Source organism: Calonectris borealis, chromosome 14 (genome assembly GCF_964195595.1).
Source record: "Calonectris borealis chromosome 14, bCalBor7.hap1.2, whole genome shotgun sequence".
NCBI classification, from domain to species: Eukaryota; Metazoa; Chordata; class Aves; order Procellariiformes; family Procellariidae; genus Calonectris; species Calonectris borealis.
Window position 1 is genome coordinate 17,387,388 of NC_134325.1, and position 20,068 is coordinate 17,407,455.

The following is a 20,068-nucleotide window of genomic DNA, read 5'->3' on the forward strand; positions in this document are numbered from 1 at the left end:
ATGAAATCTCCCGTTTCTTAACTACAAGAAATGTGTTTCATTACACTACTTTACTCTTATGTTGTCAGTTCTAGATGCTATTTAACTTGAATTTTCTGATCGTGATCTGTTTCCCTGCTGGTTTTCATTATTACCTACTTTGACTTATATTCAAAACCACACTGCCCAGCCACTCCAGATTGACGTAGCCTTTTCTTGGGAACATGGCTGACATCTAGCTATTAAAGATCTATGCATGCAGCTGGGAATAATTCCCTCTTTTTATATACATTGCTATTCTCCATTATCAACTTACCCATTTTCATACACTAACAGGGCATATATACATGCAAAACGTAAGGCAAAGATGATTTTGTGCCTACCTGTTGTTAAATACCTCACCGGTCGCATATCCCTTGAATCTATTTCAGTCTGTAAAAATACACTTAGAAGCATGAAAGCTCTGTTTTATTACAAGCAAACCGTCCAAGTACAAAGACTTAATAGAGGTTTTCATAACATAAGCAATAAAGTTACAGGGTAATTGTAATATTAAATTTTTAAATATGAACATTCCCCTTAATTTAATTTTCTTTTATTATCTGCAAAATAAGGGTACCAAAGGGTACCAAAATGGTTTTGAAATTCTGCCTTAAAAACTTACCTTTAAAAAATATATTCTTAGTGTCATCTCATCTCAGAAAATTTCAAAGTTTCAGCTCAAACTATATATACACATACAGTGATTGTTCCATATACACACCTGCTGTAGCTTATGCAAGATAGGTTTAATATTTAGAACAATAATAAAAATAAAAACAAGCAACTTCAGAAGAATTTGTAAAAATTAACAAAATATCCAGTTTTATTTAGCTTTCAGCTCAGCGTTTTTAGAAATTAAGCAAAACTTCATACAGAATGAACATTTTTCTCCTTTGCCAGATGAAAAAGGTTGTATTGCTTGGTCCAGTCAACTACATTGGGTTTGAACATACCAAAGCAACTGCACTGAAAAAAGTCTGCAAGATTCTGGAAGCATCCAAGACTGAAAATGAGAGAAATATCCATTAATAAACCTAACAAAAGAAGACTGCAGGCATCAAAAATACACATTCACCATGAGACAGTACTTAAGATACAAAGCTGTCAATGAAGACAGCTCTGGGAAAAGAAACATAAGAACAGTTCTCTACTGAACATTATTTCTTTGTTGAACTTTTACAACCTGTATTACATTTAAGAGTGAGAGCAGATTAAGCTCAACTCAAATATTTAAAAGTTAGTAAGATCTCATCTGCTAACACACATGAGGAAATACGGACTTCTAGTACAACAGGGAAACCCTGGTACTGATTTCTCTCTTGAGCTAAATAACTGCAAGAGAAGTCAGAAAGGGGCCAGTTCATACCTTAATTCTCTTTCTGAACCTACAGAACAGACACAGAGATAGACGAACAAATGAAAGGACAACATCCCCTCACCCCCAAAATAGCATCTACTGATTAGAGCTATGGACTGATTTTGGCACATCTTTTTCCTATATACACAGCCGTGCAGAAAGAACCCCAGTAGCTCTTACGCTGGCTGTTTATTTCTTAGGCCAAAGGAAGTTCTCAGCAAGGAAAATCAGGTCCATTTCCTCTTCTTAACACAACTCATAACAGGCATGACCAGCACGTCCGTAGAGCACCATTTTTTTGCATTTATGAAGTAGTGAAGCAAATCAGAACTGAAAAGATACATGCTTAAAACACACTACTCATTAATACTCACTTGTATGGAGTTCTCCTGAGTGAAACAGGATGCTTAGATGATTTTCTCTGTATCAGGAGGTTCATTCTCTCATGCGAGGTCAATCCCAAGAATGCAATCTTACAGAAAGGAGAATATAAGTAATGGTTAAAACATGAACGTCACAAATTAAAATTCTGGTGGTATCAAAAGATACTATTGAGAAGGGACAATATTGAGAATATCTAACAAATAAGTAACTACTGCCATAATTAATGACTGAAAAGTATGTTTTTAAATGTCACTTGGACTAAAACAGAACCCAGCAAGCTTCAACATTAACGCTTCCACTGAGAAGGCAAGCTTAATTGGGATGACTGTAAAGACTGTACTTTTACAGATGTCCGTAGAAGTATGAGATCTATAGCAGTTAAGCACCTACGTCCTCAGATTTTGTCTACATTCTACCACACAAATTGGTAGAAAAAGATCCCCCCAAAGACAAAGTAGCTCAGCAAAAAAGACGAAGTAGATGTCAGAGACTCAACAATAACTTTTTCATTTTCTTGATTTGATGTCTTCTTTCACTGAGTTTCAGAATGAGATTTATGGGGTTTTTTTCACATTTTTGCTTACCTATTTCTTTTTCCATTTTCTTATTTTTTTTTAATCAACATAATCTTATAAGCCCTTATAAATGGCCGCAAGGTTGCTTCACTGAATGACACGCTAAATATCATAAAGCGGTACATTTACAAATGACTGTGTATGAAACACAGTAGTTAACTGTAAATATCCTACCTAGATGCTTTTTTTTCCCAGAATGATATCTCAGTGTCTTGGCCATTACAGAAATCTAGCAGTACACATTTAAGATTGTGGATTTTTTTTTTTTTTAAAAAGATGTAAAAGAAGTTTTTAGCTCAGTATGCTTAACACATATTCAAATGACACATCTTTCCTAAAAGCTGCTAAACAAGCCGTTTCCTAGATGTTTTAAGACAGCTCTTCTCAATCTTGGTTGCATAGCCAAGCTCTCCGAGAAAAATATAAACAAGAAATTTGACAGTCCTAATCAGGATAAAATCCAGGTCATATGTTTTTATTGTAGCAATGGGATTCAATACAGTCTAATGACGCACTACTGAGCTCTGCCATAGAATTTTCAATTCAGGACTAATTACGCTATTGAGCTTTTGTGCCATTTTTGGGGTAGTAATACCAGTTCTATTAGTCAAATAAGTTTCTTGGCTTTAAATACATCTTTTTATAGGTTTGGAATTTTTGATGAGTAGGAAACACAGAACTCAGTCAGAGGAATGATTTGCAGACTGTAATCCTGCTTTTAACATGGGAATGCTGAGTGCACAAGTACCCATGAAACTTAAAGGACTGCCCTGAGATTTAAAAAAAGCACCTAGATGTGACACTAATTAGCCAAGGAAAGCAGGCACAAAGTTTTTATGGGAGCAAATCATCTAGGGAGAAGTTTTAATATGATGACTCTTTAAAGAGAGGAGCATGAACTGAAGCAAAATAATACCTGATAAAGCTGAACAGTTAGCCACAACGAAGCCCATACAGTATGAAAACAAGCTACTGCGAAGATGTAGGAAACCCACGGAGAACAATATACTATCTGTGTGAAGTATGTCCATGCTCCATCTTGATGGTAACTTGTTGCACAATGGTTTGACCAATCTGACAAGACGCATAATCAGTTAATTATGTTTTTAGGCCACTTAAGAATCGAACAAAGATTATTTCCATTATTATGGAATTAATATTACATTAGCAATATACTCTAGAAATACCATGTTTAATATATCAAGTTCCCACTTAAAAGCACCCACATAGACATGCGACTGCTTGCTATTCTGGCTGCATAATCTTTATATTATGTGTTCATAATCCACAGAAGAACATTCAAGGCACTGGCTACGTACTTTTTATACGATATTGAATTAAGTCATCATCTCTCATTGTCAAGACTTATGAAATTTTGCTTCATGCTTATTTGTAATTTTAGGACAAGAATTTATTATTTATCTTAAACACCATCATCAACAAAAGAAGACGTGATGGTGACAATACCAAGAAAGCAGTACTTTACCACTATTAAATAGACATAAACTGGAATGTCCAACTTCTGTAAGTTTCTTAAGAAATACTTAAAGCCTACCATGTATGTATTTAACCTATATAAAACAAAAACAAAACAAAACTAAAAGCAGAGCAACTTTTTTTTGCCTCTATGTCAGTAGAATAATAAAGAGGTTTTCCTCCCATGTTCCTTCACACACAGGAAATGGAGAAAATAATGCTTTTTGCATACATAAGACCACCACAGAAACACAGGAAAGCAACTCATGTTCACACCCTGTGTCCTCCGCTGCCATAGCTGGTTCACTTCACTCTACGTTGAATATAGACTAATTTCAATATAATGTGAAGTAATATAAAATAAAATGAACTCCCTCTACTTTTTATTTAAAAGGTTAGTGCTATGCTAATTCATCCTCAGGATCTACATTATAAGGGCTCTCCTCTCTACCCCAAGAAATTTCTTTATTTTCCAAAGTAACAGTTTGGATTTATTAATGAGATATACAGTTCTCTTCTTTTCAAAGTTATCACTACATCAAAAGCAAGAAGAAACTTTTGCAAGTATTCAATATAGATATTTCCAAATAAAAAAATCAATAGAGCCTTTGAAATAATGTATTTACAAACTTATTTTCTATTACAGTAAAGGGTATCCAGACTAGAACCTGTAACCTGACCTTCCTCCACATGGCTTCCCTATTTCATCTCTAACAAAAATGCTTTCTGATATTGTATTTTCCAATGGACATCCCACTAGAGCTGTATCTTAGTTCTTACTCAACACAAACTTAATCAGATATTTGATCAAAGACTCAGATATGATGTATTTTCATTCAAAGACAGAATTACAAGATAACATCACTACTGAAATATGGTATTGTTTGTGCAGGTATAATTACACTTGCTGGAAACAAAATGTGGAAAAATAAAGACCATACACACACGTCCTTGAAAGCTAAATTAAAATAAAGTCATGGATACATACACAGAAGAGTTCCATAAAGCAGCCAGACACCAGTCATAGTTAGGAAAGACAGGAACAATAGGTAGTAACGATGGTTCCCAATGCCTGAATTTGAGGCAAGGAAAAAAAAAGTTTCACATTTTAAAATTCAGCAGTATTTGCATTTCCCCTTAAGTTAACAGGAATAAAAAGAATCAAAACCACTTCTTATTATTACCTCTGCTATCCTCAAGAGAGTTTGACAAGGTTGATCTCTTTCTCAACTTTCTCCTGTAAGCCATCCCAACTTATATAACAGAATTGGTTCTGGTAAAGTCAACCAGGATTTCTCTCTTCTTCAGAGCATGCCTTCAGCTGTTTTAGCTAGATGAGGACTAATTATGCCACCACAACTCTCCGCATGCACAGTCTCATATGACTGAAAAAATCTAAGCTATTCAATTTAATTGTTTGACCTTTGTGTGCTTCAGAATTGCAAACATACGCAAAAACCCCCCAGATTTCTGTCAGAGAAACTGCTACATGAAGATATACAATAATTTTTCTTTACATTACAATCAGTATTGCTCAAAGTTTTGAAACAATGCATCAGAAAGATGTCTCACCACCTTGTAAATAGCAAACACTGTAAAAACATTTCCAAGTATTTAACATTACAAAAAAAGCTACTGGCAAAAGAATATGATAAAAACATATTGCTACAGATGTAAAGCTCTAACCTTTCTATCTTGAGCATCACCCGTAATGAGACAGAAAGGAAGAAAGACAGAGTTTCTCAAAGAACATAAAAAACACCCTACGGGCTTATCTCAGTGGTCCAGCTGCTCCACTTTACCGTCTCTAACAGTGACAAAAGGCAACATTAGTTCAGGAGGACACACGAGCCCGGCCACTTTCTAGAGTTCATTCTCCTCATCCACAGCTACTGCATTAAAATGTCAGAGTGCGCATACTTGTCTAGTTCTTTTAGTATCTACTTTTGGACACATTGTCCAACAATTTGTCTAATCTCCTTCTGAACCTTCTGATACTGCAAACCCTTACAGCAGCAAGCTCCAATATTTCACAAACTGCCATGTAAAGACATTTTTTCTTTATCAATTTTAAATCCAATTGCTATTCTCACTGAGTCTCCCCTAGTTCTTGTATGATATGCTTGGCGAATAACAGTTCCGCATTCACTTTAGCCACCATCTCAATTGCCTTTTTTTTTTTTAAAAAAAAAAAAGTCTCAATCATATCCCCTGTTCCTTCTTCTCTCAAAAGAAAGAGTCACAGACTTTTCGGTCTCCACTCTTAGGGTGACCACTCCACCCCTTTAAGCATTTTAGTTGCCTTTCTCTTTGCCATCTAACTGACTTCCCCCCGGCACCTATCAGAAAGCCCTTCAGTATCAACTGTGTATTCTTATATCAGGTGTGCTCTCTCTCTAAGGAGATAAATGTTATTTTCCAACTTTTTAAATATGTGGTATTTTCAAATGAGATAAAACAAACACTCTCACCTATGCACTGTCCAATCCACAGAGAATGCTGGTCGTATCTGGCTACACATGAATCACAAGCAAGGCAATGCATAGATCTCAAAGGCTTCCTTACCTAGTTGAGGATGAAGGAAAAGAACACAGTCATAGCAAAAGAATCTATTTTGCTCAAAGTTTAGAGCATCATCTCATGGGCACCACCATATTTTGTACAATTACCGTATAACAGACCTCATAACACAGAAAATAGATGAGAACTATACATCTTAATTTTACAAAAAAAGAGATGGAAATTATTATTATTTTATTAAGATTAGAGTCCAAGGATCTCAAAGCATCTCTTTTGACACCGTAAAAGAAAAAAAAAAGAAATCTAAGTAATATAGAACAAACCACGCATGTAACACTTGCATGACAAGCAATGAGGAAAAAGTTTTTTATAGCAGTATTGAGTAAAAGTCAGGTTCAAAAAGAAAACAAATACCAAAGCCTCACTTACAACACACGATGTGCAAAATGTTCTGAAGTCCAAGCAACCTGCTTCTGCAAGAGCTACGATGTTCTGAAAGACAAAGTAGTTTGCACTTGCATTTGGATCACATTTTCAGGGGGATCTATGAAGATTTTTTCATTAGGCCTTTTGCAATTCATAAGCATTTTGAGTGCCAAGCACCAATAGAAATAAGTACTTGCTATTTAAAAAGGTCCATGAGAAACAAAAAACAGCAAAGACTAATGTAACTTCACCCATGCAGGATTATTCAGAAAAGTATCTCTATGTTGCCAAAATTAATAAATAATGTGAACGAAGTAATCTTTAAAAAATGAGATGGTATTAAGATACAAGATACCTCTCACATCATCAGCCAGACTTCAGAGAGATGAGGAGAGCTGCTATATTTATTGTTCCTTTATGAGTACTAGATAGACAATGTTTACTAGTCCTGTGGCAACAAGTTAAAATTGCAGTTTATTCTCCCTAGCAATCTGAAGAAATACAACCTCATCAAGAGCAAAGAGATCACAAACAAAATGTTTTCCTTAACCCACAGGCTGGGGAGACCAAAATACTAAATTCTCTACTGATTGGTTGGCCATGATTTCTTTTTGTTATTCTAAAATAGAGCTAGGAAATACCACGTAATTTACATGATGCTTAAGCACAAAAATCAAACCATTGTCTGCATCTTCAAAGCCTCTGACAAAATTCAAGCCATTTCTAGCCTTGATGTCTTACGAGCATGGAGAATTGTAGGAAAGCACTGTAAATATCTCTTTCTAACCTTACACAACCGGAGCGGAAACCATACAAAATTTCTATTTGTTAACTGAAGTTCTACATCACAGATAACATCAGTGGTGTGGGTCTGTACGATGTTTGGCCAAAGCTCACATTTCAGTGAGAAGAGGGAGTCAAGGAAATCATGGCAGGATGATGAAGATAAGGAAACAAGCAGTAGCAGGAAAAATTATGTATGATCTATGTTGTTCAATGACAGAGCTAAAACTCTTAAAAGAACATAGAGTATTTCACTGCTTTCAAGTTTAACAAAGCTGCGCATGACAAACAAATCTACCAAAAGTACATGTGTTGCCCCAGATTAGCCCTTCCATTTGTTTTTACAAAATCACTTACTTCTTTTCTTTCTTTTTCTGAAGTCTTAATATATCCAGGATCAGTTCTCCAAGTTTTATAGAAGCAATAAAGAAGACCCACCACGCTGAACATGACAGCGATTTCAAGAATTCTATCTGTTACATGTAATATTCAGGTTAAGGAACATATTCTTATACCACGTATCACTGTTACTTGTCAAACAAATAAAATACTCTAAAATTAGTTTATGTTATTTTACAAGCAACACACAAAAAGGAGAATAATGACTTTCACTTTTATAGTAGGATCCTCTCCGTCCTTCAGAGGCCATCATATCCTCCATCATGTCAGAGAAGTTGAATATTCTGTCCAGTTTGAGCGCTGGAGAAGACTTCTACAACTGTATAAACCTGCATCACAATATAGCTCCCCCTCATCCTCACTAGCAGAGTGCAGACTTTTGCCTTTGAGTATTTAACAGATATAAAATTAACTCCATTTCTTTTTTCCCTCTGAAGTTTTTCTATTTTATTTATACAATACCAATCAGACATGCATAGTTATTAAGCTTCCAGCAGCTGTGAGATTTGTTTGACTGCTGCACACACCCCTAAGTCACTGAACAGGCTCTTACTCAGACTGTTTTCTAAGTCTTGCCCTCTCGTTTGTTTCAGCTAAAACAACCGAATAAATTCAGACAGAAAAATGCAACTACAAGTCATCCTGGAACTATCTTTGCCACTCAAAAAACGAAGCACACACTGCTAAACACTTCTGAAGGTAATGGGACAGCTACTGGGAACCCTTCTTCCCTCACAAATATACTAGAAAATCCATGATGATGAAATGACAAATTTCTGGTCTAATTGGACATTTTTCTTCTTGCATACCATTTGCTTTTACCCAGTGGCTGACTGTTTTGATTACAGTATATGGAGGGAATTAATCTTTCATGAACTCCAGAGAAATAGACTTAAATTCATATATATAGCTATTTGATGCAACTTCTCTAGTAGACTATTATTATTATTATACATGAGGAAGGATATACGGTCATTAGGAACGTAAGTTTTACACTATGGACTAAAAACATCTGTACATCAGGTGAAAGGGAGAGAAAAACACGTCAAGATTTTGCTGTCTCTATACAGCAAAGAGGAATGTGGAGTGGGACAAGTTTCATACCAATTAAATTCAAGCATTGAACTTGAGAGCTCAGGCTGCTAAAGAACAGGCCGTGATGCCACCAAGGAGCAGTCAGTGTGCCCAAGCCTGGATTCCATCTCAAGTGACCACTCAGCCACTATATAAACCGCACGGTGTTAATAACTCTTAAAAATCAAGTACTGCAGCCTCAAGGTTGTTTTGTCTTATGAACTAACAACCCTGCAAATAGCTCTAATTAAAATCAAGATGATCAATTATGAAATATTGGCACTGTATATTACCAGACTTACAGCTGTGTTTGTTACAATGCAATTGCAGAGTGCACTTATAGAAGTCAAAATGATGGTGCATTTCTTGTGGATACTGCTGGACTATTTGCACTTCTATGGTTTTTTTGGAGCCAAAAGAAGTCCTTATTAGAATGGCTGGATTTTCATTCATGTCTAGAGGAACAGTTTGACAGACATAAATTCAGGTAACTAAAATACTGAACGCTTTTATAACACTCAGATCTGTGACCAGTTCCAGAAGGAAAACACATTCATGAGAGAAAGGGTTGGATAGTGAAATGGAAAACTATCCACTTGCCCATTTCACCAAGCTATGGTCACACCTTCAAGAATATTGTTATGCTCACTATCTTCAGCAAAGTGTCTGACTCAAACCCCTATCGTTGGAATTTTTTTTTTCTTTTAATTTAGATGACACCAGGAAAACCTTAAAACTTCACAATGCAACACTGAATAACATGATTTTCATTTAGACAAGCATATGCGTGTATCCCCAGCGGGAATATACTTGATCAGTTCATCGAAGTTAATCCTGATAATTCTATTAAGGACATCTTAATTGGGAACAGTACAAAAGAAAATGCCACTTAAAGGATGAAGTAATTAAAAATTAATTAAAATTGTGTAGCAATATATTATAGCTGGTTTAGTACAAAATTATTTACAGTTCTAAGTATCTCCCTAAAGGTCTTTTCACAAAACTTAATCAATAAATAAATAGATGCCCTCTGTGCAACAAAAGAGCAGGGCACTGAAAAGTGAGTGTAAACTACTAAAACGTTTTTGTACTCATCAGTGCAAAGCCTCTTCAAAGAAAGTAAATGAAAGGTAGAAATTAATCCACTGTACCCTAAGGATGCAGCGTAACCTGTGAATAAAGATAGATAGGAGACTGGAAGATCTATTTTGGAGGGACATGAAGAAATTTGTTCCTTGTTTTTTGGGGGGGACGGGGGAGTATGTTGTTTTTAAAAGCAGAAGCACAAATACCACTAACTGTCAAATCCTTGTCATTTTAGAAAGAAGAGATGCTTTGAAAATTAATATTAATGCATGTGTTATCCGGTTATACCACATGCCAAAATAGTGTAGGAGAGTCTCAATAAGGACGATTAAAGAGTCACATGGAGATGCTAACAGAGACAATTAGGTTTATAAAATGAAGACATCTTTGTTGATATTCCTGTAACATAAGAAATAGTTCACAAATATCTGCTAAAGATAAAAGAAGGTACAGATTTTTAGTCTGTATGTAACTTTAAATTAAACTCAGAGTTATTTCACCCCTGCCCAAAGGAAGTAAACCAATCTTACCAGACGTCGACAGTCACGTGGAATTATCTGCGACTGCTCATTACCATTTGCGTGACCGGGCTTAGATTTATTAGGAACTGTAAGGAGAGTTCTACTGCATTTTTTGAGTATAAAGGATATCAGGCAGGAACCAGAAAAACCAGGTCACGGACATCCAAAAAGCTGAACTTAGCAGAAATGCTGTGGGAAGATACCTTAGATTCTTGAGCCCCACAAATTGCCTGAAATATTAAAAGAAAAAATTATTTTTAAAAAATATATTTAAAAAGTAACTCCATAGAGTATAAATCATGTTTTGTTATTTTAAAAACTTCACACACAGAGTATACTTCAAGTCTCTCAAAGCAATGAAGAATTGTCACTCAAAAGCATTCTTTAGCCAGATGCATAGGGGGTTAACAATGCAAAAATAAAACTGAAGAGTGCTCTGTTCCAGCTTAATATTACATATCAGAAGTGCTGTAGCACTGGATGAAAAGTGCTATCTCTATTTGCACACTGATAGGATTGCCATTTCAATGAATACCAACTGTTGCAGGAACTGTTGAAGGAAGCGGGAAACCTGCGAAACAGCTTAGGATAACAGTGGGAGGTCTGGGGAGCAGAAGGGGAGGGAATAGTTCATTAAAACTCATTCTGTCTCACAAATACCAAAGGAAAGGTTGAGATAAAGCATATTTCTGAGCATTGTGAATGGATATCTCTGTGTCTACCAGATGCAGACCTTCAATAACATTAAAGGTCTTTATCATTAAACTTAGCTAACAGACTGCTTAAACACTTTAGTGGTTTTTTTTTTTTTTAAAAATCTTTCAGTGATGAGAAATTATTATTTTGCACACCTAAAGACATTCAACTTCTATGGTCATTCTAAAAAGTACATATATTTAAATCTTTCACACACACTGCAACCATTTCTCAGGAGGTATCTTTTATGCTAAATGAAACTAAACTCTGAAAAGAATACCGCATTAGGTACCTTTTACGGTGTCTATAACAATTAAATACACATACAGAGAGAAAAAGCCACAAACCTCACAAACAGAGCCATCCCAAACAGCAGGAAGAGCAGCAGACCTCCTTTCAAAAGCCAAGAATCAGAACTTAAGTTCATTACGTATCCTATGGCCCACATCGATGTCAAGGAAGATGCCAACAGCAGGTAGAGCTATTAAAATTATTATTGTTAAAATGTGACAAAGTATTCAAGCAGCACTTCAAAAGTATTCAGTTAATGTAATAACAAATGCTGAAAGACTCAAGGCAGATAAGACGACATATCAATACATCAAAGCAGGGGGGGGAAATGACAAAAAAAACCCCACCCAAACCACTGCAACATGCTTTTTTATTTCTGTGCACCCAATTTCAGAAACCTTAGGAGATCCTCTTGTTAGAAAAGAGTTAAGTTGCATATTATTCTAAACATGGAATGCTGTAGCTTTATTTCCATTAGTTATTAGTTGGGAAATTACCTCATATTTCTCTATTATTTTCAGTAACCTGTTATTTCTTCTGCTTCTCATTCTTTCCTCCTCTTTTACTATATAAACCATGAAGCGATTCAGACTTTGATAAGCAAGGTCAAGTGGTGTCTCTCCCTTTAACAACAGAAATGGTTAGTTATTTATGCGCTTAACACAGAAATGCTTTCCTTTTTAACAGAAGCAAGAAATAAATAGAGCTAAATCAAGAATAACTGGGCAGTTACTTCCCAGCCCACCCCCCTTTTTTGTAAAGGCAAGGGTAAGCTAAATTCAGAGTTTTAACATGCTTAACCCAGTGCTTTGTAGTTCTAAAAACTGATACTTGCAACCAGATTGCATCCATTTGAGTTATCTGTTGGACCGTCTACAATAGCCTGAAACACTGAACTGTCTGCTAGAATATTACATGCTTATTGAACAGGAAGGTTTCTTGTTTATGTTAACTTTTTAAAATCAAACAGCAATATCTTAAGTAACACATACGAATAAAAAAAAGTGGCAGACGGAAAAGCTGCACAGCTTAATACACAAACCCTGAATAACTACACTGTACAAATGTATCTATAGTTATAGGAATCGATATTTTCAACATTTATATTTCTCACTATCAGTTTTTACAAATATTAAGACAAAGACTTTCATATGTGACTAGCCCTTTTGAACGTACAAGCAGGCATTGTCAAACACTGGTTTTCACAGGTTGACACGCACATCTTTTTAAAGTCTTTAAAAGTCTCACTAGACACCACGACACTGTTATTTTTAAAAATCTGGCCAAAGTCATTACTCCTCATGACGATGTTTTGAAGTAGAAAACAGCCAACTTGGGGGGGGGAAGAGAAGGGGGGAGGGGGAGGGAAGAGAAGAGAGGGGAAAAAAAAAAAGAGAAGGGGGGGGGAAGTGCGTGTGTGGGAGACTCTGCAAAAGACACAATTATGTTCAGAGTGACCGAAAGGCTTAGCTGTTCCTTAAATGAACATTGCAAAGAATCTCTGCATTTATACTTTGAGCCACACCACAAGAAAGATGCTAATTTATTTTGGGAAAGACTAAGAACGCCTGCTCTCAGTCAACCCCTGTTGCAAAGGATATCCAAAGTGGAGAGGACTCAGACTTTTCTTTACATTCATTTCAACATTCATGCCACACGGATCGAAATATCATGAAAGAAATTGTACCTTGACATTTTTTATGTCCAGGCTAGCACCAGCTTCCAGCAACAGATCCACTGCACTAGTATTTCCTGATGTTATTGCCCAATGCAGTGCAGTATTCTTTTGAACATTGTCTACAGCATTGAGAGAGGGGTTAAACTTTAAGAGAAACCTCGTGGGTTCTGGTCTAGATGAAAACAAAGTATAAAAGTTAAGAAACAGAAGATAATATATATTGGAGATGAAACTTTTGAATAAATTATAAAAAACACTGTTCCCACCTGTGAAATAACAGCAGATACACAATGCCTTGCCTCAGAATAAGCTTATCCACGGTAGATCCAAGTTTATAATTCAGGACTTGCCTGGTTTTTCTCCAGACTATATTATCTTACCATTTTAACAAATATGAGGTATATATACAGATTATATCTTTCTACAACACTGTGTAGAAGCTTACATCTCCACATTTTATTTATTCTAAATGCATTTTACCTCTGTTTATTTTCATTTCTGGGAAAGCACAATAATGCTGCAGACAGTTCAGCCACAAACCTAAACTTCTTTTAGAAATTCTTTTGACTTTCTTTGCTATATCCAATTAGCTACTTCATAACTCCTGATCTCTGAAATACTGCATATTTTAGTACAACTGAAAGGGAAAGGAATGTCAGCTTAACAAAAAATTTCATAAGAAAAAATTCACCTCACCGCTTCTTCGGTACAATAAAATAGATTTTTCTTAAGTTTTTCACTACTTACCCAATCGCTTTTTGTGCTGCTAACATTAAAGGTGTTTGTCCATTGAAGTCTGTTGTGTCTATGCTCTAAGTATAAGAAAAAGATAACAAACAAGTGATTACCAGTGATTTCAGGAAACAGAGTTAGATGGTCATATTCGCAGCTATACAACTGGCTTATCTTCACTGCAGTACTGGAAAAAACCCAAATTATACCAACCAAGAAACTAACACTAATTTAAACACTTTTTCCTCCCCTCTATGAGTCTGGCATGTCATTCTTTTCAGAATATGCTGAGTCTCCACTAAGGATATTTTTAAGGGAACCATGTTAACCATACTTCTTGTTCTCTTTTGCGCAAAAATACTATAAATAAAATATACCTTGTAAAGCAATGTTAACTATCTTCCTTGTGTAACAGAGGTACATAACAGAATGTCCAAGTACATAAAACTGGTTTATTAAAACAATAAAAAAGGATTGATTGATTATGTATCTCAAGACATAATTATTTAAACATCTAACTTGCATTAGCTAATTTTCTTCCTTCTTCTTCACAATGAAGGTTTCCTTCTTCGCCGCCTCCACCCATCACTACATTAGAGCAGATTTACTTAAAAGAAATATTTAATCACTTGAATTTTTTAGAGGAAGATAGGTTGGCTAAAAACTTTCTTATATATCACAAACTATCTATACCTACATTCCACAAGTCAGTTACTCTACTAAAGAGAGCTCTATGAGGAAGAAAATAAACTTACCAAATCTTTAAATCTTAAATACTCAGTGTTTCAAAGAAACAGTCTAGATCATGTAAGAACTCTCCTCTCATTTTCATTAGCAAATTGTTTCACTTGTCATTAATTGTGCTCACTTCAGATGCAAGCTAACAGACACGAACTAGAGTGGATACAATATAAAATTACAGAAAATATAGAAATTTCTAATAAAAAATTCAGTCCTAGCCTGATCATCTATTCTGCACGCTTCAATTGATGGACAATTGCACAGTTTATTAGTTAAAAAATTGTAATCAAATAGTAAATACTTCATGATGTATATACTTCATGTACTGCTTTTTGTTCTCAGGTTTAAAAGCCTGTTGTTATTTATACAGCACCACAATCTGCATAGCCTTAACAACTCTCCTTAAATGCTCTGAATTGTATATGAATATGTATGTGTGGGGATGACAAGAACAGGGGAGAGTATTAAAAAAAAAAAAACAAAACCAAATACATATATATACAAAAAAATAGTCTAAGTTTTTCTGAACTTATGGACAGGGATACAGTTGTCAAATACCAGCTTATCATCTAGAAAACAAACCAGTTAGTTCTGAAATGTATCGTACACACAGGCCGCTACACAAAGTAGAAAACAATACTTGGGACATCAACAACATACCTGGCTTTTTGATATGAGGTAAGCTACAATGGGCATGTGTTGAAACAGCACTGCTAAATGAATGCTACTGAATCCTTCCCCATCAATAAGACTGGGATCCGCTCCACATTTCAACAGTAACATGACCATAGGTAGGTGTCCTTGTCTGTAATGATAAATGAAACTATAGATGACAAAAAAGATGGAAATTTTAATGAAAGCATTGCCTTAATAATTCTCATAGATACCCCGCAAAAAAAAACTCCTTTCAGATTCTTGTGTTTTTATTCAGGAAATTACGTTTTTTAAAATTAAAAGTTTATATCAGAAAATTATATTAAATATTAATAAGTCAGCCTAAGGCAAACTGTTATTTAGAACACAGTGGTATTCTACAGTAATTTCTCCTGGGAGCAGTCTTTCTCCGAAGTATCTAACTTTGGCAGAAGACTATGATAGCCCAGAAGAAAGCACTGATCTTCCAATGTGAGAATTTGCACTCAGAGGTCATCCCAGAATAATTAAGGTAATGTTTTTTCCAGACAAGCAGTGCTTTGTTCTTTTGATCATTTTACTCAAGTCCTGTCCTAGAAGCCAAAGCTGTATGATTTTAAACTGTATCAGGTTGAACAGTTGTAGTCTAGAGCGGACATAGATGTAGAAAGAGCAGATCCAAAGAGGCATTAAACACACGCAAGCACCAATAGCTACCATCGCCCAGGAAGAGACACTGCACGTTTGTGGTGGCAGCTGTAAGGAGCCCAAGAGGAAAAGCTAATGCCACTGGGGCAAGAAGGCCAAAGACCTCTCTACATGCCTCCGAGCAACACGATGTCTTACACTGGTCCTACTGCTACATGCTTGTGCTTTGCAGTCCAGGACTGGCAGCGTTGAGTCTTACGAGAGTACACCAAGGGAATCTAGTGCAGAAGCTAAAACAACTGCAAGCATACCAGCTAGACAGACCGAAATCTGAGGGAACCCTGACCAGAACTTTTTCAGACTTAAACTGTGCTCTAATAAGCATCAAAAGCTAACTTCAGTGACCTAACACAGCCAAGACTTCTTCGTCCAGTAAGGCAGGACTTAAGAGGCAAAGTCTGAACAGTACTGTTTCATCCCCAGGGAAAATTCAAAATGTGAGTCCAAGTGACTAGAACACAGATACACACATAACACAACTTTGTGGTGTGCAAAGTTGCCAGGAATCAGAGAACAGATTTCAGCATTATTATGGACATGCAGTGAAATGCCTTATACCTTAAAAAAATAAACACACCACAGAATTTGATTTAAGATGACCACTGCTGCGCTACACAAAATATAACTGTTAATACTACCAGATTTACAATTAGTAGTTGCAAGCAGCATACCTAATGGCCCAGTGAAGGGGAGTTGAATTCAAATCTCCACCTAGCTGATCCACTATTGCACCTTTGGAAATATAGTATCTGTATAACAGCAACACAATACAATTAAGAACAGACATAATAGACTACTAAAACATTACACTAAGGATAAGATAGCTCTAGTAACTCATAAAGAGCTCATAATAAAAAAAAAATCACTAGAGGGGCAAATGGACAAGAGTATTTTTGTGGTAAAGGACGCTGTTTTGAGAAAACATTTAAGGAAAAATATAGTAATTAGCAAGGCACCTATAAAATCAGTTTTAATCTTTGTTAAACAAACCAAACCAAACCCAGGAAAAATCTAATGATTTCATGTACTGCGTGATTTCACATATAAAGAAACCATGGTAACTTTACATTTCAGTGACATTTTCACAAAGATAATTGGGTTAAAATTTGAATTTTTCTTCTCAAGCAGCACGTTCCCTTTGTTTTGAAGTATAATAGCAACAAAGTGATTATAAATAACAGTGGCAGAATACTTTTGCTACTTTCACAAGGACTCTAGAGCTTACTTAACCAGCTCCTGTCTGTTGTTTATCGCTGCCCAGTGAAGAAGAGTCACATTTTCTTTGTCTGGTTGTCGAACATCATATCCTGCTTCTACCAGTTCTTTGCATCGCTCTATTATTCCATACCTTAAATAAGAAGAAAAACCCACATCGATTTACTTATCATTCATTTGTTAAGTTTAGAGACTGCCATATACTAAAGAAAAAATAAGTCTCAGTAAACATCATCCAGCAGTTTCTACTTGAGCAAATTCCACACCGCATTCAAAGAAGTCTTGCAAAAAGAGTTGGGCTGAGCCTTGAGGAGTAGAATTTTCTACCTAACAAAACAAACCTGGTTGAGATACCATTGTTTATGATAAAGATATTTACAACCGTACCTTCACGTGATTTTTCTTCTTTCACTATGGGGAGTAAATGGAACTGTAAAACTTTCCTTTGTAAAAATATCCAGCCTGGCTCACATTTAAGGACACTCCCATGTATTTCAACACAGAAACATGTACTTACTGTGTAGCCTTGACAATATCACAGGTGCTAGGGTCTTCAACGATCGGATATGGTCCTGGTAGCACTGGTAGATCTTTTTCCCCATGAGTGCTATGACAGTTGTGCATATGAGGTCGATGAGGCCCATGGCAATGGTTTTTACACTGTTGGTTAACAAAACATCTATCAACAAACATTATTTATACACTGTACACCACACCTCCCTCTTTACCAGACCCACACGCTATACTTGTCAAGTTGCGTTAATACAAATCAGGAAGTTAATTTAAAGCCGTTAAAGCCACCTGACAAGAGACTAATCCTTTTATTCGGCACAGGGACATGGGAGGACAGAAGGGATATGGTTAAGGTCCATCAGGCCAAATTACAAAGGCGTTAAACACCTTGCAGAGCTGGCTCCCGACACAACACCCTTACCCACAGCAATGCTGCCACGCTAGACATGACAATCCATGTCCCTGAGTAGGTTTTGAAACGCAAGGGCACTTGAGAGCCACACGGCCGGCCGCGCACGCCTAAAAACCAGATGCGAGGCACCAGGGAAGGAACACGCCAGGCAGGACGCAGGCCTCCCTTCTCGGTCAAACGCAGCTGCCGGGAGCTGGAGCCGCCCGCGGCGGACACCAGCCCCTGTGCCCAGCTCACGTCGAGGCAGCCGGAGAGGAGCCGGCCGGCAGCGAGGGGCGCCCACCCGGCCCGCCGCCCTTTCCGCAGCCCCCCTCTCCGCCTCTAACCGCCTTCCCAGCCGCCGCCAGCCTGCCCCAGGAGCCCGACGCCGCCGGCCGACCGACCTCCGCACCCCCGCCTCACGGGGCCCCGCGGCCTCCCCCACCGGCCCCGACGCCCAAGCAGGGCGGTCCTGGGCACCTCCCCGCAGCCGGGCGGACCGAGGACAGGGCCGCCCCCTCAGCGGCGCCTCAGCACCCCTCTCTCCCCGGCAGCCGCCCCCGGGCCGCCCCTCACCGCCGGGCCGCCGCCGCCGCCGGCCATCCTCCCTGCCCGAAGCTCGGCGCCCGCCGCAGCTTCCTGCTCTCGCTTCCTGGTTACCGGCTCCGGGGAGCAGCAGCGCCGCCGCGGGGGCGGCGCCGGGCACACACGGCCCGGGCGGCCGCTGGGCACTCCCGCAGCGGTACCAGAAGCGCCCGCCGGGCCCCGGGGTGCAGCCGCTGCGCGGGCCGGCAGCCTGCCGCGCCGCAGAGCCTAGGGGAGCCGTCCCTAACCTCCCCCCACTGCTACGGAGCCCCCTCCGCGGCTTGCACAAGCACATCAGCGCCTCTCGTTTGCTTCAGTTCTGCCCCGGACTGCTGCCTCCCCTTTTCGTAGGACAGTAACATGGGAAAACTCACTCGGTGCGTGCTTCGCGTTTCACATAGGACCCCCCAGGGTCGAGGCTAAGGCCCAACTCATTCTCTGCTGGCGTAACCTTCGGGGGGCTGTGCCTCGGGTGGCAGCAAACAGGTTCAGCTGAAAGCGATCGCAGCCCCACGCCTCGCCTGCAAAGCATTAGCCAGGGTTATAATCTCTGCCGCCCACGCCGCCTTGTACAACAGGAGGAGCGAGGGGACACTCGAACCAGCGCAGAGTTCAAAGGCTGACAAGTCGGTTTTAAAACGTGAGAAGGAGTTTCCCGCCCTTGTAAAGCTTGTAAACATTTTCACACCTGATAATGTTATAAGCAGACATTACAGTAGGAAAGGCTACTAAAGAATTATCGTAATGCTGAGCACGTGTCAAAAAAAAAAAAAAAAAAAGCAATGCCTCACTTACGACAGCCCCCGCACTGGTTAAAGGAGGGTGGGAGAGGAGGAGCGAGCAGGCGGTATCACAAAGCATGTACAGCGGGGGCAGAATAAGAGTTATTAACGCAATCATAAATCCATCCTCTAACGCTCAAGGGTTTGATGTTGCAACCTTAATAACTTTCATTTGGCCTGTCTTTCTATGTAGTTTCCTGCAACTATTTTTAAGGGGGAAAAAAGTATTTTCTCTTTTGTATAATTCTCTTTTGTATAGCAAGACTCTCATTTATCATTAGGGCAGTATCTACCATTTCAGTCAAAAGAAAACCCCAGTACACAGCAAGTGGCCAAAAGAAGCTGTTATCAGCAATCTTGAGAGAACTGAAAATGCTTGTTGGTTAACACCGTGGGCTGGCACCACCTGGAAGATGCCCTTGTTCCTTCCTTCCTCGTCTGCCTCCTCGACCCACGGAAAATCTTCTGCTCAACGCAGCGT

At 38.2% G+C, this 20,068-nt stretch overlaps 1 protein-coding gene across 2 annotated transcripts; it reads right to left on the reverse strand.

Moving 5' to 3' along the window:
* Positions 1–75: 75 nt before the first annotated feature.
* Positions 76–18,881, reverse strand: ZDHHC13 (zDHHC palmitoyltransferase 13). Of its 2 annotated transcripts, none has more exons than XM_075163329.1 (17): positions 18,625–18,663; positions 17,834–17,976; positions 17,327–17,449; positions 16,773–16,850; positions 15,421–15,565; positions 14,035–14,099; positions 13,297–13,459; positions 12,107–12,232; positions 11,666–11,799; positions 10,752–10,852; positions 7,900–8,024; positions 6,763–6,825; positions 6,285–6,378; positions 4,802–4,885; positions 3,254–3,411; positions 1,753–1,850; positions 76–1,024 (listed from the first exon to the last, which is right to left on the reverse strand). In XM_075163329.1, exons 2-17 carry the CDS (start codon positions 17,938–17,940, stop codon positions 889–891), a joined length of 1,800 nt encoding a protein of 599 aa, XP_075019430.1. In that variant the 5' UTR covers positions 17,941–17,976; positions 18,625–18,663; the 3' UTR covers positions 76–888. The 2 variants fall into 2 exon arrangements, with proteins under 2 accessions (XP_075019430.1, XP_075019429.1); XM_075163328.1 differs by lacking the exon at positions 18,625–18,663 and adding an exon at positions 18,797–18,881 and having other exon boundaries at positions 77–1,024.
* Positions 18,882–20,068: the final 1,187 nt, after the last annotated feature.